At 40.8% G+C, this 14,989-nt stretch overlaps 1 protein-coding gene across 1 annotated transcript in view; it reads right to left on the bottom strand.

The window, feature by feature from the left end:
- Nucleotides 1–237: 237 nt before the first annotated feature.
- The window catches only part of shroom4 (shroom family member 4), a 102,088-nt gene continuing 87,336 nt past the window's right edge, over nucleotides 238–14,989 (bottom strand). The window contains exons 5-14 of the mRNA XM_080052571.1: nucleotides 13,085–13,146; nucleotides 11,495–11,762; nucleotides 10,279–10,949; nucleotides 9,375–9,753; nucleotides 8,681–8,970; nucleotides 7,692–7,821; nucleotides 6,425–6,526; nucleotides 5,597–5,767; nucleotides 4,794–4,936; nucleotides 238–3,292 (exon numbers count right to left, since the gene is read on the bottom strand). Coding sequence (XP_079908697.1) covers nucleotides 3,130–3,292; nucleotides 4,794–4,936; nucleotides 5,597–5,767; nucleotides 6,425–6,526; nucleotides 7,692–7,821; nucleotides 8,681–8,970; nucleotides 9,375–9,753; nucleotides 10,279–10,949; nucleotides 11,495–11,762; nucleotides 13,085–13,146 — 2,379 coding nt within the window. The 3' untranslated portion in view covers nucleotides 238–3,129. The remainder of the gene's footprint in view (nucleotides 3,293–4,793; nucleotides 4,937–5,596; nucleotides 5,768–6,424; nucleotides 6,527–7,691; nucleotides 7,822–8,680; nucleotides 8,971–9,374; nucleotides 9,754–10,278; nucleotides 10,950–11,494; nucleotides 11,763–13,084; nucleotides 13,147–14,989) is intronic.

The following is a 14,989-nucleotide window of genomic DNA, read 5'->3' on the forward strand; positions in this document are numbered from 1 at the left end:
AGTTTTTGAGCTGTAAAGCACTTCGGTCAACTATGTTTTATTTTATTTTAAATGTGCTATATAAATACATTTGAACTTGAAATCCACTCATCAATATCCATCAGCCTTTATTTGCCTTTAACCGACCCACCACATTCAAACAACATAGAGAGAGCCCATTAACCAAGGAACGATATAAATCACAACAGGAGACGTGACGATAGTTTAAAATACTATTATTATTATTTATGGTACTTTGCGAGTGTTTTTTGCACTTTACAAAAAAAAAATAATAATTGTAATACATTTTACAATTCCAAAAAAAAATTGTAATAAATCAGAAATGACATAAGCAAACGCGAACAGAAGAAATATTCTCTCTTACACATCCAACAAGCAACTTTCTTTTTTCTTTTTTTTTTTCGGTCAAGTCAATACGTTTCCAGTCGGCTTAGAAAAGAGCTGTTATAGTACAAGAATACACGTAATATGTACAAGACAGAGTATGGACTATACAGAGCCATATATGGACATGTTAAGTTCAGGGTTTGGCTGGGGGTTAAGACAGCAGGAATCATATCAGATCAACAAAAAATATTCTCAAATCAATATTCAATAAACTTTAAATTGCAGATGTACTGCTTCTTAACAAAAACAACTGATTAAGTAAAAAAAAAAGTGATAAAGGTGTCTGTGTATTCACTTAAGCACAGCAAGTCCACCCCTAGACCTCCATAATATACATATTTTCTCCGACAATATCCCTTCCCATCTCTTGTCAAGCTTCAGTTTCTTATATTTGTATTTTTTTTATTTACTCAGACAGGCCGTGCTAAAAAAAAAAAAAAAAAATCAATGTTTTTAGCATGTTAAACATTTGGAGACTTTGGCAAAAAAAAAATAATCACAAATCACAAGATGTCAAAGCAGGAAGCAAAACTCTGCCCTCTCTGCTAAAGAACTATATGTTTTTGGCACTTCAATCCACATTTATTTATCCATCTTTACCCCAGTTTTTTTTAAACAGAAATGCACTTATTTGCTTGCCTGATGAGATTAGGATATAGTTAGTTATAGCTTATCTTAACATGAAGACAGGAAAGTGCTAAAACAGATAGCTTTGTGTTGTTTTTTGATTTTTTTTATATGATTTCAAAAACACCTTTCTTATCTTTATGCTAAGCTAAGCTAAGGCTGTAGCATTGAATTAAACTAACCATACAGACATGAGAGTTGCATCAATCTTCTCATATTAACTCAACAGCAAAGAGAATAAGTTCATACTATATAAATTCAATGTCATATGGGACAACGCCAAAGAGCTTTTCGGCACAAAAACAAACGAAAAAAATGTCGCTTAACAATTTGAAAACGTTCTCCAAACAAAAACTGTCAAAATATACAGTAAGCGGTTTCTCTTCCCGGTCTTAACGTCCATATTTTATAACAATTTTTTTATTTTTACAACCGATTCCAGTCATTTAAAAAAAAAAAAAAAAAAAAAAAAAAAAAAAAAACGGAATCATTATATACACATGGTATACATTATAAACAATCGCTTCTGTACATGAACGGTTACTGTAATAGTGAAAGCCAACCAAAGTCAAACGGAGTCTCAAACTCCCATATTACAGCCACGGACATTTCAGTAATTGAAAAAATTCAAAATTGATATGACATATGATATAACGTTTTATAACACAGTATATATATGGCGCTGAACGGAAGGCCAGCAACAAAGATGAAAAAAAAAACTGAAAAAATGTACATACACATAGGTTGTTAGTGACTGTCCCGAAGGTAGTTAATAATATTGTAATAAGGACTTTAGTGTTTTATTAACGGAAACAGTTTCTTTTAGTGTGTGGAGCACCGTAGAAAAAAAAAAAAATCTCCTTCGATTTTCTGAACAGGGAGATTTAAATACAAAAAAGGACACACACACACACAGACAGACACACAATAAAAGCAGCGTCTCAGTGACACATTCATTAGGCAGAAAATGTCTTTGGCAACATAGTGTGAACGGTGGAAGCAGATAGTGTCGTTAGTTTGGGTTTTACAGTACATTGTTTCAGGCACATAATGTGAACTAAATTCGTCAGTCATTCGTTCTACTCTACAGTTGCGGGCTTTTAATTTGGAGGGGGCAAATAACCTCCTATTTTCCTTCTGTGTTAACAAGCTAAAGTTGTCAGTATTGTTGTGATAGTCCAAATGAATTGATCATGTCAGTTCTTTAATCACAGTTTTTGGGATAAGGTTGTAAGATATGTTTGGATATATTTCTAAAGTCTGTAGTTGACAGTCTGTAGTTGGCAGTTATTGTGAGTCCATGGTGAATTTTCTTCTTCTTCTTCTAAATATATATATATACTTTTATTTATTTATTTTTTAAATGTCGGCTTTTTTTTGGACTCTTTCCTGCCCTTTTGCGTATTGAAGTCAAGTTTTCCACAGGAGCCTACTATACAAACTTTGGTCTCAACTGCTTTGCCAATCCTCAAAGAAACAGTTGGACATTTATAAACGCTAAATATGAAGCCAGGGTAACAGTCTCTCAGCTGAGCTTAAGACTAAAAACGTCAAGAAAATTGAGATAATATGTTTCAAATAGTGGGTTGAGGTGTTGGCAGACATTACAGTGGTATCTATATTTTTTCTTATGTAACTTGTGTATATTAAAAAAAAAAAAGTGAACAAACACATTTCCCAAAAAATATCAAACTATTCCTTTAAAGCTGGGGTATGTGATTTCTGATTGGTCAAAGTTAACATGAGCTGTACACTTTGACCAATCAGAGCGAGGCTCCGATTCTCTGTTCTTATTGGCTGTTGGGACTGTCCATTCACTTTGGCACGACTTTGTTGGTGTGTAGAGCGTGTCAGGGAGGGACCATAGGGGAGGGACCAAAGAGAACAAGTGGAGCGGTTGAGGTATTTGGAGTCGAATCTCTATCCCAACTGCCATTTACTCCCCAAATCCTCCACCCCAGCTTTTAGAAACACTGCAAAAACAATTCTTTCCTAACCTCTTTTTAAATCCATAAGACTAGAATCAGATGGGCTCTGTACTGCTGACACGCCCCTGCTTCCTTTTCCCTGCTGTAGTTTGTTGTTAAGTGTTTTTTCTTCTTTTTCCTTCTATATTCAGTAACACCCGTAGCCCATAGACATGCCCATGCCGATGCCTATTCCCAGCCCCAGGCCAAGGCTCTCTCTCAGCCCGCGAAGCTGCTCCTCTCCCAGGCGAATCTTATCCTCCAGCTGCCTCTGCTCCACCAGCAAGGCAGCCTTCATCTTCACAAAGTGGCTATGAGAGGGAAATGTACAGAGAAAAACTAGTTTAAAACATGTACAGTAAAAAAAACATGGTGCATTGTCAAATTTAAATCAAATCAAATCATTTTTATTTGTATAGCCCAATATCACAAATAGACATTTGCCTCAGTGGGCTTTACATTCCATACAGTATGATACAGTATGACACCCCCTGGCCTTACACCCTTAGCTCGGCTGAGAAAAAACTCCCACTAAAAAACCCTTTATCGGGATTTTTTTTTTTTTAGAAATCTCAGGGAGAGTCGACAAAGTAAGGGATCCCTCTCCCAGGACGGACATGCTGCAATAGATGTCATAAGTAGAGAAAATGTACGAAAGGAGTTTGATCATTGACCAAATGTTCACATGATAGCACTAAAGTGAAGTGTGAATAGTGTGGATGCAGGAGGAATTCTTTTGTGTCAGTATGTGTATATTTTTTAATTGGCCTAGATTCTACTTTACTCATTTCATTTGAATTCCAGCCCATTCTACATCTCTGTCTAAATGTTTAAATAGTTTTTTTGTCTTTATCAGTTGTATATTTGATGTATTTGCATTGTGTATTGTCCCAGTAACCACGAGGTCTCTGGTTCCTCCCAGTAACCATGAGGTCTCTGGTTCCTCCTCCCAGTAACCACGAGGTCTCTGGTTCCTCCTCCCAGTAACCATGAGGTCTCTGGTTCCTCCTCCCAGTAACCATGAGGTCTCTGGTTCCTCCTCCCAGTAACCATGAGGTCTCTGGTTCCTCCTCCCAGTAACCATGAGGTCTCTGGTTCCTCCTCCCAGTAACCATGAGGTCTCTGGTTCCTCCCAGTAACCATGAGGCCTCTGGTTCCTCCCAGTAACCATGAGGTCTCTGGTTCCTCCCAGTAACCATGAGGTCTCTGGTTCCTCCTCCCAGTAACCATGAGGTCTCTGGTTCCTACTCCCAGTAACCATGAGGTCTCTGGTTCCTCCTCCCAGTAACCATGAGGTCTCTGGTTCCTCCCAGTAACCATGAGGTCTCTGGTTCCTCCTCCCAGTAACCAAGAGGTCTCTGGTTCCTCCCAGTAACCATGAGGTCTCTGGTTCCTCCTCCCAGTAACCATGAGGTCTCTGGTTCCTCCTCCCAGTAACCATGAGGTCTCTGGTTCCTCCCAGTAACCATGAGGTCTCTGGTTCCTCCTCCCAGTAACCATGAGGTCTCTCTCTCTCACTCACACACACACACACACACACACACACACACACACACACACACACACACACACACACACACACACACACACACACACACACACACACACACACACACACACACACACACACACAAAGAGCCTGTGTGTTACCTGTCGTCCCTGTACCACACACAGACACACACACACACACACACACACACACTCACACACACACACACACACACACACACACACACACACACACACACACACACACACACACACACACACACACACACACACACACACACACACAAAGCGCCTGTGTGTTACCTGTAGTCTCGGTGCTGCTCGGGGGAGAGGCAGCGTGCGAGCACCCGGCTCACAGCCTGCTCTCTGCGGTCCACGTGATCCTTCAGGTCCTGAGCCTCCGACAGCTGACGCATCAACTGGCACTTCTTCTCCAGCAGGGGGAGCTACAGGCCAGAGAAACACATTAAATACAATTGGAAATGTTCTCTGTTGAATTTGATCATATAAAATCAAGACAAATCCTTCAGTGATAACCCTCAGAATAGTGCTAAGAATGATTATGGAAAGTTTTGTTGAGACTTCTGGATTAATTGAAAAAAAAATAAAAAATAATGCTGAGATAATGGCCGTTAAAGATGACTAACTTTAGGCTCTGTGTATGTAAACAAAACCCTCTCTCTGAAACTACATAGAGCACCTTTAAATATGCATAATGTTATTTAAAACCAAGAGAGAGAGAGACAGGGAGAGAGGGAGAGAGAGAGAGAGAGAGAGAGAGGGGGGAGTGAGAGGGGAGAAAAGGAGAGGGAGAGAGACAGAGAGGGAGGGAGGGAGGGAGAGAGAGGGAGGGAGGGAGAAAGACTGAGAGGGGGGAGTGAGAGAGAGAGACAGAGAGCGAGAGAGAGAGAGGGAGAGAGAGAGAGAGAGAGAGAGAGAGAGGGAGAGAGAGCGAGAGACAGAGAGGGAGAGAGAGAGAGAGAGAGAGAGACAGAGATAGACAGGGTTAGTACACTGGGAAATGTTCTTTGTTGAATTCAATCATAAATCAGACAATTAACAACACCTTTGAGTATGAATAATGTCATCTCAAAGCCTGTCCTCACCCTCTCATGGTGCTCTGTGTCGGGGTCCAGTGTGTCCAGTGTGGTCTCTACTCTGAGCAGACGGCCGGACAGCGACAGCAGCAGACTCACCACCTTGTCCAGGTCTCCAATGAACATGCGGAACTTGTCCACCTCGTTGGGCTTACACACCCCCACCACCATGCTCTCAACCTGGGGGAAAAGAGGCAGGAAACACAGCTGGAGATGACTGACACCAATCCAATCCCCCCATATACTTTCTATTGCTATTTAGTATGGTAGGGAAAAAAAGATTTAGGATGTCCCAATTCTTGTGGTCAGATTTAGTATGCTTAAAAAATTTGTGTAAAGTCATGGTTTTTTTCGTCCTCTAAGACATAGCTGGAGATGAGTGAGCGTAAAGGAAAACATGGGGATGCCGTTTTGAAATTTATGATGAGTAAATAAAGAGGTTATACAGATGAAACTAGAAAAATTTGAATATCGTGCAAAAGTTCATTTATTTCAGTAATTCAACTTAAAAGGTGAAAATATTATATAGACTCATTACATGCAAAGTGAGATATCTCAAGCCTTTATTTGTTATCATTTTGATGATTATGGTTTACAGCTTATGAAAACCCCAAATTCAAAATCTCAGAAAATTGGAATATTACATGAAATCAATAAAAAAAGGGATTTTAAATACAGAAATGTCAGCCCTCTATAAAGTATAATCATCCATATGTACTCGGTACTTGGTTTGGGCCCTCTTTTTGAATGAATTCTTGCCTCAATTCCAATTCATTTTCCATGATATTCTAATAATACGAGTTGGTATCACCTGTATATTGTGAAGTGTGTCCCTACCTCCTCTCCCAGCTGTGCGTTGGCCCTGATGTCTTCCTGCAGTCCGCGCTGAGCCTCTCTCAACACGCCCAGCTTCTTACGCAGGCTCTCCATCAGCTGTTTCTAAAAGCACACAGGCACGCAGAGCGTTAACGTTGACTGGGGAAATACTTCAAACACAGCACAATGAAGGCAGATTTTCCAACACCAACCTGCAGTGTGTAGAATTTTGGGTTTTATTTCCTAGCAGATTTAGTAGAAAATAATTATAATATCCATAAGTACGTTTAATTTAGTGCATAATAGCTGATTTTTTTTTTTTTTTTTAATTATTATTTTTTCCCTTAGAAAGGGTTTCATATATGTCCATATTTCTCCATACTTTGGACCAAGGCCTTGTCACCGCCATTTTGGAAGTGTCATAGTTGGAATGTCATCAGGTTTATTGTTTAAAATTTAGAATTGTTCTTGTCCTTGAAGGACTGCACCTTTAAGGGTGGAGTCAGCGATTCTAGAGAATGCTTGTCGTCATAATAACCATTTGTCAAAATCTGTGAATATCTCCTCACCGTCCGCTATACCTGTCTGTACTGTACTGTGTGTGCTGAGAACATAGCTGGTGTTAATAGACAACCTAGGCTCTGTAAACAAGGTATGTACACAAAGGGTATGTAAACAAAGGGGGCCCCCACCGTAGCTAGCAACATGCCCATTTACAGAGGCTTGGTGTTAAAACTGGAGTGTTTTTCAGCGCACACACACACAGTACGGAAAAGTAGCAGATTGTGAGGAGGAGAAATTCACAAATTTTAACAAAAAAGTGATTTTGACAACAAGCGTTCTCCAGAATCACTGACTGCACCTTTAAGTAGAAATACAGCAGCTGTAGATAGATAGATAGATAAATACTTTATTGATCCCCGGAGGAGAAATTCAGGTGTCCAGCAGCAGATAAAAACACATCCATCCATCATACAAGCATTAATAATTACAATTATATAGACCTAAACAATACTAAAATACTAAAAAACTAAAATACTAAAACCTGTAACTGTAACCCCCCCCCCCCCCTTTTTTGTGGTCTTTTGTGGAATTTTCCATGCTAACTTGTATGCATTTTTGTGTGAACACTTATTTTTGTTTTTTTGTTTATTTGGTCAGTATAGTTTGTATATTTATATTGTGTTTTGTTGTTGTATTGTTCTTGTTCCTGTTCAAAAAAAGGAAAAACCAATAAATATATTGATAAAAAAAAAAAAAAAAAAAAAACAGCAGCAGCGTTCTTTACCTTGTACGTCAGTTCATCGTTGTCGTCCCTCTCTCTGTGATCTGCAAAGTCCTTCATCTGAGCGAGCAGCTGAGCTTTGGCTGCTGACGTGCTGTAGTAAGACGAACAGCTGGAGCTTGCACCCGAACGCCTAGGGGACAGGACAGGAGAGGGTGTTGGTATTTAAAATCATTTTTGGGCATTTTTATGCTTTATGCTTTTTTTTTTTACTTTTATTTATACAGGTAAATCCCATTGAGACCGAAGACTCTTTTACAAGGGAGACCTGTTTTCCTTTCCCACGTTACCATTCACGCTAACATTCATACACCGATAGCAGGCTAACTATTGACATTCACACGAGGCAAGGTGGGTGAAGTGTCTTGCCCAAGGACACAACAACTATGACAGAGGTGAAACATCTTTTATTAGACAGTTTGGAGAGACAGAGGTGAAATGGGGCAGAGAGGGGGGAATGACATGCAGAGAACGACCACAGGCCGGATTCGAATCTGTGGTCTGCTGTGAAGAGGACTTTAAAAAGATAAATATATATCCTGTATTATTGTCTTCATACATAATCCAAACATAATTTCATGTTTGTTTTGTCTAAGCATCTGGTTTATTGTGTGTTTATGCAAATATTTCATGTAAATATTGTTGCACTTGCTGTCTTAATCCTCCAACTGGCACCTGTGTCTGTAAGGGAATGAGGTCAGTGACAAGAACAGTTGGGCCTTGTGCAAATCAAATGGTGTGTGTAATTGATGCACACTCACTCACACATACGCACACACACACACACACACACACACACACACACACACACACACACACACACACACACACACACACACACACACACACACACACACACACACACACACACACACACACACACACACACACACACACACACACACACACACACACACACACACACACACACACACACACACACACACACACACACACACACGCACACTCTAATCGTCCTCTCTCTCGTTTACCTATCCAAGCTGTCGGTGTTGTGCTCGGCTCCTCTCCAGCTCTCCGTGCCCGATTCCCCCTCACTGTTCTGGGGGAAGAATTCATCCAGACACAGCCTCTCTCTGGAGCTCTCGCCGGGCTCCAGCAGCTCCTCCTCCAAAGACCCACTCTCCACTCTCACTCTGCCCGACGGAGAGGCCTCCGAGTCGGGGTACGTATCGATGTCCGTCTCCAGGACCGTGACCGGTAAAGCAAAGCACGGCAGCTCGCTTGTGATGGGTTCGTTCTCCAATGGTAGTCCTTCGTCCTCCTGGAAGTAGTGGGGTGCAACGTTGACAAAATTAAAATCTCAATATTTTTCAGGACTTTGCTGATTATTTTTTCTCAAAATGAGGGACATACTAGATTTTTTTTAAATTTTACACATCGTAAAAACAACAATTAAGATCGTTTTTTTGGCTAATATTCAAAGCTTTTTCTTACGGCTTTTAAACTATTGAAATGTTGGTTACAAAGTTGTCAATAAAAACATTTAATTGACAAAAAAAAGATAGTTTAGTTTCATGCATTTCAAACACGTGAGAAAAACTGAAATAAAAGAAAATAAGAATAAAAAGAAAATGAAAGTTTTATTTATTTTTTCATGAATAAATAAACAAAACAAAGTACATAAACAATATTAGCGTAGACAATGAATACAGCACAGACCCCTACCTGAAAGTCATCGATGTCAGTTTCCATTGGGACGTCCAGTTCCACGTCTAAGCTGTGTGCGGGGCTCGGGCTAAGGGTGGTTTCAGATTCCGTTCCCAATTCCGGGATTTTCTCCTGGAAGCCGCGTCTCAAACGAAGCTGCTGCTGCTGCTGCTGCTGCTGTTGTTGTTGTTGTTCGTAATCGATGGTAAAATATGATTCAGGATTCAAGATGACGCCCGTGCCGCCATTTTCCACCACAAGCAGAATTTGTGTTGAGTCGCTATGAACTCTGGGAGATGGAGTTCTCTCCCATTCGGCGCCAGGTCTCACGTTGGACTGATATTTATACGGTTTCACTGTTACTTGCTCCTGGTGCGGGTGGTTCATCTCAGAGAAACTGCAAAGACATGGATTTAAACAGCATGAGAATATACCTTGGGAAATGATCACTTCTCTGACACGTCCAAATCTACACAGTGCACCTTTAATGTCACTTTCATTCTCCCTGCATGGTTAGCACACATACATCATACAGCTCTGGAAAAATTAAGAGACCACTCTCGTTTGACTATTCATAGGCATATGTTTAAGTAAAATGAACATTTTGATTTTATAATATAAACAACTGAAAACATTTCTACCAAATTCCCCCCCAAAAAATATTGTCATTAAGAGCATTTCTATTAAGTAATGTAGAGATGAAAATTTAAGAAAAATCCAGACTGGTCTCTTAATTTTTTTTCGGTGGCAAGGCAAGGCAAGGCAAGTTTATTTATATAGCACAATTCTGACACAAGGCCACTCAAAGTGCTTTACAGGGGCAAGATTAAAAAACACAATACACATTAGAAAAGCGAATGAATAAAACATTTAAAAGCAAATTAATAACATGGGGCTGTATATAACTAACTGCGCTGCTCACCTGCTCCGACCGTCCTCCGTAGGATGGGTTAGATCTGCTAAACTCTCCCCGCTCCCCTGCCTCTCTCTCTGGGGTGGAGCCACCGGTCGGAAGCCCCTCCTGGAGAACAGGGGGCTGGGCGGAGCCACTGCAAACTGCCGCTCCTCCGATTCCACAGGATGATTCTGATTGGGCGGCAGAATGTTTATGTTGTGACTGTAGACGGAATGTTCCTGCGTCTGTGCTCTGTTCTGATTGGACGAGGAGGATGCGTTGGAAAATGTGCGTTCTCTAGTTGTTTGAGTTTGGTTGTTGCCGCGGCTACAGCAGTGCGTGCAACCGTCCGATATCGCCATCTCGTGCCTCTCCGGAGGCAGGCTGTACGATCTCTGTCTGGACGTTTCGGATTGAGTGGAGCAGTTTGATTGGGTGGAAGAATAGTTGGGATAGTGTTCTTCTTTGGTGGTGGTTATTGAAGGAGGTATGGAGTGAGGAGCGGTGATAGAAGTAGTAGTAGAAGAAGAGTTGGAGAATATGTTGCTGTGAGACGCGCGCCGGCGGTGGAACTGCTCCCACTTGGGAGGAGGCGGTCTCGGGGGAGGCGGGGTCTTACGCTTGTTTGTTTGGCCATTGTTGCTGCTACAGTCCGCAGATTCTCCTCCTTCCCTGATCCGCCCAGATCCTTCTTCAACCTGGAATGATGTAGAGTAAAAAATAAAGAAAATATATTTTTTGCAATGGAATAATGCAATAATCCATTTGAGATTTTGTATTTTTAAATAAATTTATTTTCATCAAATTGAGTTTTACACAGTAATTATTTTAATATTGACTCCATTTATTCTTCAATGTGAAAGACATATCGTACATGTTGTGTTTTGTGGTGAAGTATTGTTTAGAATGTTTTAACTTTATTGAAGGTGTTCACGAATGTGGTAGGATGGCTAGAGGAAACAAGGGGCCGACCAGTAACCATGAGGTCTCTGGTTGGATCCCCGGCACCTGACAGGAGGGTTATATTTGTAATACCAGTGGTGGCTGGTATAACATCTACATCTACTGTCCTTGAGCAAGGCACTTAACACTGAAAAATGCTCCAGGGGCGCTGTACTATGACTGCGCTCTAAAGTGTGGTAACTTGAGAGGGGATATGCGAAGGAGAAGAATTCCGATGTGTCTCGTGGAAATTGACAAATACAAGTTAACTTCAATCCATAGACCAAATCAAACCCATCACCTCGCTCAGAGTCTGGCTGGACGCCATAGAGATGGAGGGCGACCAGCGGTGGCTGCTGTCGAAGCGAAGGTCGTTCTCTGACATGGCTCGGCCGCGCAGTGAAAGCGGAGCCGGCGGAGGCGCGGAGCTGTGTCCGTTGCGGTCGTCGACACTTTGCCCGCGGCCCCATCGTGGGCCCTTCTGCTGGGGCGGAGCGGGCTGGTGGTGAGGGGTGTGGTGGTTAAAGTTATCTGGAGCTCTGGACTCACGTCTCCGCGTTTGGTAGTCCCTGAGATGGGGAGAAGATTGGGGGGAGGAATTTGGTCAATAAACACATACAGGTGGTAAGCTGGTCTAGAGGAAGAGGGGCTGACCAGTAACCATGAGGTCTATGGTTTGATGTGTGTGTGTGTGTGTGTGTGTGTGTGTGTGTGTGTGTGTGTGTGTGTGTGTGTGTGTGTGTGTGTGTGTGTGTGTGTGTGTGTGTGTGTGTGTGTGTGTGTATTTGATTGACATAGGAATTCTCTTCAAAATCGACCTCACAACTGAGCACACAAAAATAAAACCAAATCTGATAGAGTCACTCGTAGTAAAAAAAAAAGCTAGAATATCTTGTGGGTAAAAAGAAATATTTTTGGAGCGAAATTTCCTGGAGAAATCCACATGTTACGAAACAAAAACAATCAAAGACGATCGAGAAAGTGGTTTAAATTACAGTAAATGTTCCCTTTGGCATTCCAGGCTCACTCAACTGTTTCAGTCTCAGGTCAAATATGATGGGCGGCCATTTTTTTCACCACTCATGCATGTCCTAAATGCCAACTACACCCCCTTACTCTCCCCCCTAACTCAACATACTAACATACTAGGAATCACCATCCAACCACATATCATTACGGTCACATTTCTTAAGCACGGATGATTGCCCCGCACACTTAGACCCCATTAAAGTCAAATCACAGCCAGACATGACTTACTGGGATTTCCGCCCGTCAGTGCACCCAACCTCCGGAGAGTCACTTATACACAATCACGCAAAACGGACGGAGCAAGTGTGTGTGTGTGTGTGTGTGTGTGTGTGTGTGTGTCAAGAAGGCAGAACTACAAATGTAAGAAGAAAATCCACTTGTTTCAGGGTTCACGCAGCTTTTAAAAAGAGTTAAATTCAAACACTTAACAGCACCTTAAAGATAAAAGTTCAACTTTTTCAAGAATCCTGAAGCTTTGAATATTTATTTTTTTATTATTTTTTATTAGCTATAACGTTTTTTAATAAAATGACCAAGTCAGCATAAAGTTATTGCGTTTTTGGTGTGAAACTAGACACTACTTTATGAATAGTCAGTCAGGAGAAAATCCAGCATTTTTCCTGCAATGTGTTCAGATTTCAAGCACATTCCAAACCTTGAAAACACAAGACTTAAATCAATTCTGTCAAACCCTGTTGTTTAAATGAATGTGTGTGTGTGTGTGTGTGTGTGTGTGTGTGTGTGTGTGTGTGTGTGTGTGTGTGTGTGTGTGTGTGTGTGTGTGTGTGTGTGTGTGTGTGTGTGTGTGCTTGCGTGCTTGTGTGTGTGTTTCAACTGAGTTTCCTAAAAGGAAGTGTCTCACCTCTCCGTCAGGCTGTACTTCCTGTCCAGCTTGGGCGTTTCCTGTTGCCGGGCGGGATACGTCTGTGGAAGACATTTAAAAGGCGGTTAATAACGCCAATGGAATGAAGGACGGCTTCAATCAGCCAGTCAGTTACTGTGGTCACTGTGTTGCTCCACCCTGCCATATACTGTGATGGTGATAAGAGCGATTTCCTGCTCATTTGTAACATTTTTATGTCTTTTTTTCTCTCTACCTGAACTCACTTCTCAAAACCCATTTTTCATGCGTGTGGTCGCTTAAACCTGCAGTGTGTAGAATTTTGGGTTTTATTTCCTAGCAGATTTTGTAGAAAGTAATTATAATATCCATAAGTACATTTAATTTAGTGCATAATAGCTGAAACATTTTTTTTGAATTATTTATTTTTCCCTTAGAAAGGGTCTCATATATGTCAATATTTCTGCATATTTTGGACCAAGGCCTAGTGCGGCCATCTTGAAAGTGTCATAGTTGGAATGTCATCAGGTGCATTGTTTGAAATTTAGAATTGTTCTTGTCCTTGAAGGCCACTGTAGCTTCTGTTATCATTCGAAAGGGTTGGGGTTACCCAGGGAGCGTTGCATTCTAGAACTTTGTAGAACTTTCTTGATGATGTCATATTACACACTGCACCTTTAAATTGTTTTGTAGAGCTCTGATGCAGCAACCGACAATTGTATCATGAACAATTCTACGTAAAGTTTGATTGCTTGAATATACAGTGATAGAGAAAATGTCAATAAGTCCAGAAGAATTCAACAAATCCCACCAAAAAAAAAAAAAAAATGTAGATATTCATATTTTAAAAGCTGGACCCAGTAAATTTTTTGGCATTTTTTCAGTTGATGCATTCCGAGGTTTATTTTTTATAATTTGTTTTATTAATTTTAAATTGAATTCAACTTTATTTTTTGAGCAAGTACTTGTTGGTTTAGGCAAAAGCTCTTTATAACTCGACTTGACTAGTGACAGTCCAGTGAATTCCTTATCGGTTTAGGAGCTGTGAACTGAAACTGTGCAGATAAGGTTCCTCAGTTGTTGTTGTGTAGAGATTATGTCGTCAAAGTAGCCAATTTCCAAGGTCAAGAATCGGCTTTCACGCTCCATTTTGGAACTTTCTTTTTTCTCTCTCTTGAGGCTTTGCTCATTATGGTTACAATTTTCAGGCTACGTCTGCACATTGTGTTCGTACGTCATAGATACACACACACACACACGCGCACACGCACACACACACACACACACACGCACACACACACACACACAGACCGGCTGGTATAGGCTGCACAAACACAGCTTCTTGTGCAGTGATATTTTCTGACTGTCTGCAATGTAAATCTGAACATTCAGATGGTGTTTTTGTTGGACCAGTGGGACGTGAAATTAACATATTTGGCCGTCGCTCGCTGTCAACAGAGCATAAGAATCCACACAATGGAAACAACTGATAAGTTTGTGATAACAAAGGCCAGAACCACAAGTACCTGGATGGTCTTTCTTCATTCAAATTAATTCTCTCACGGGATAGTAAAGGGTTCCAAGTCATTTTTGACTTCTTTTGGCCTTTATAAGCAAGTAACTGGAATGTAAATATCAATAAGGCAATTGTTGGCCAATAGTAGGAGAACTGTAATAAAACTGCTTCTGCTTCTGTTTATTTTTTTAAAAATGTTTGTGTTGGAGATTGAGGACAGTTAGTCTTTGTAGTTTAAATATATCTAAGCAAGTTGCATTTTGACTGAGTGCTCTTGCAAAAACAGCGAAAGAAAACCATTGACAAACAATAGAGAATAGAGTCTAGGGGGCAATTTGAAGTTTGTGTCTTTATGTGCATATAAAATACGTATTTACGCAGCACATTGTATTTTTCCTAAATGTGGTGTT

The sequence above is a fragment of the Ammodytes marinus genome, assembly GCF_949987685.1.
Source record: "Ammodytes marinus genome assembly, chromosome: 23".
Lineage (NCBI taxonomy): Eukaryota > Metazoa > Chordata > Actinopteri > Uranoscopiformes > Ammodytidae > Ammodytes > Ammodytes marinus.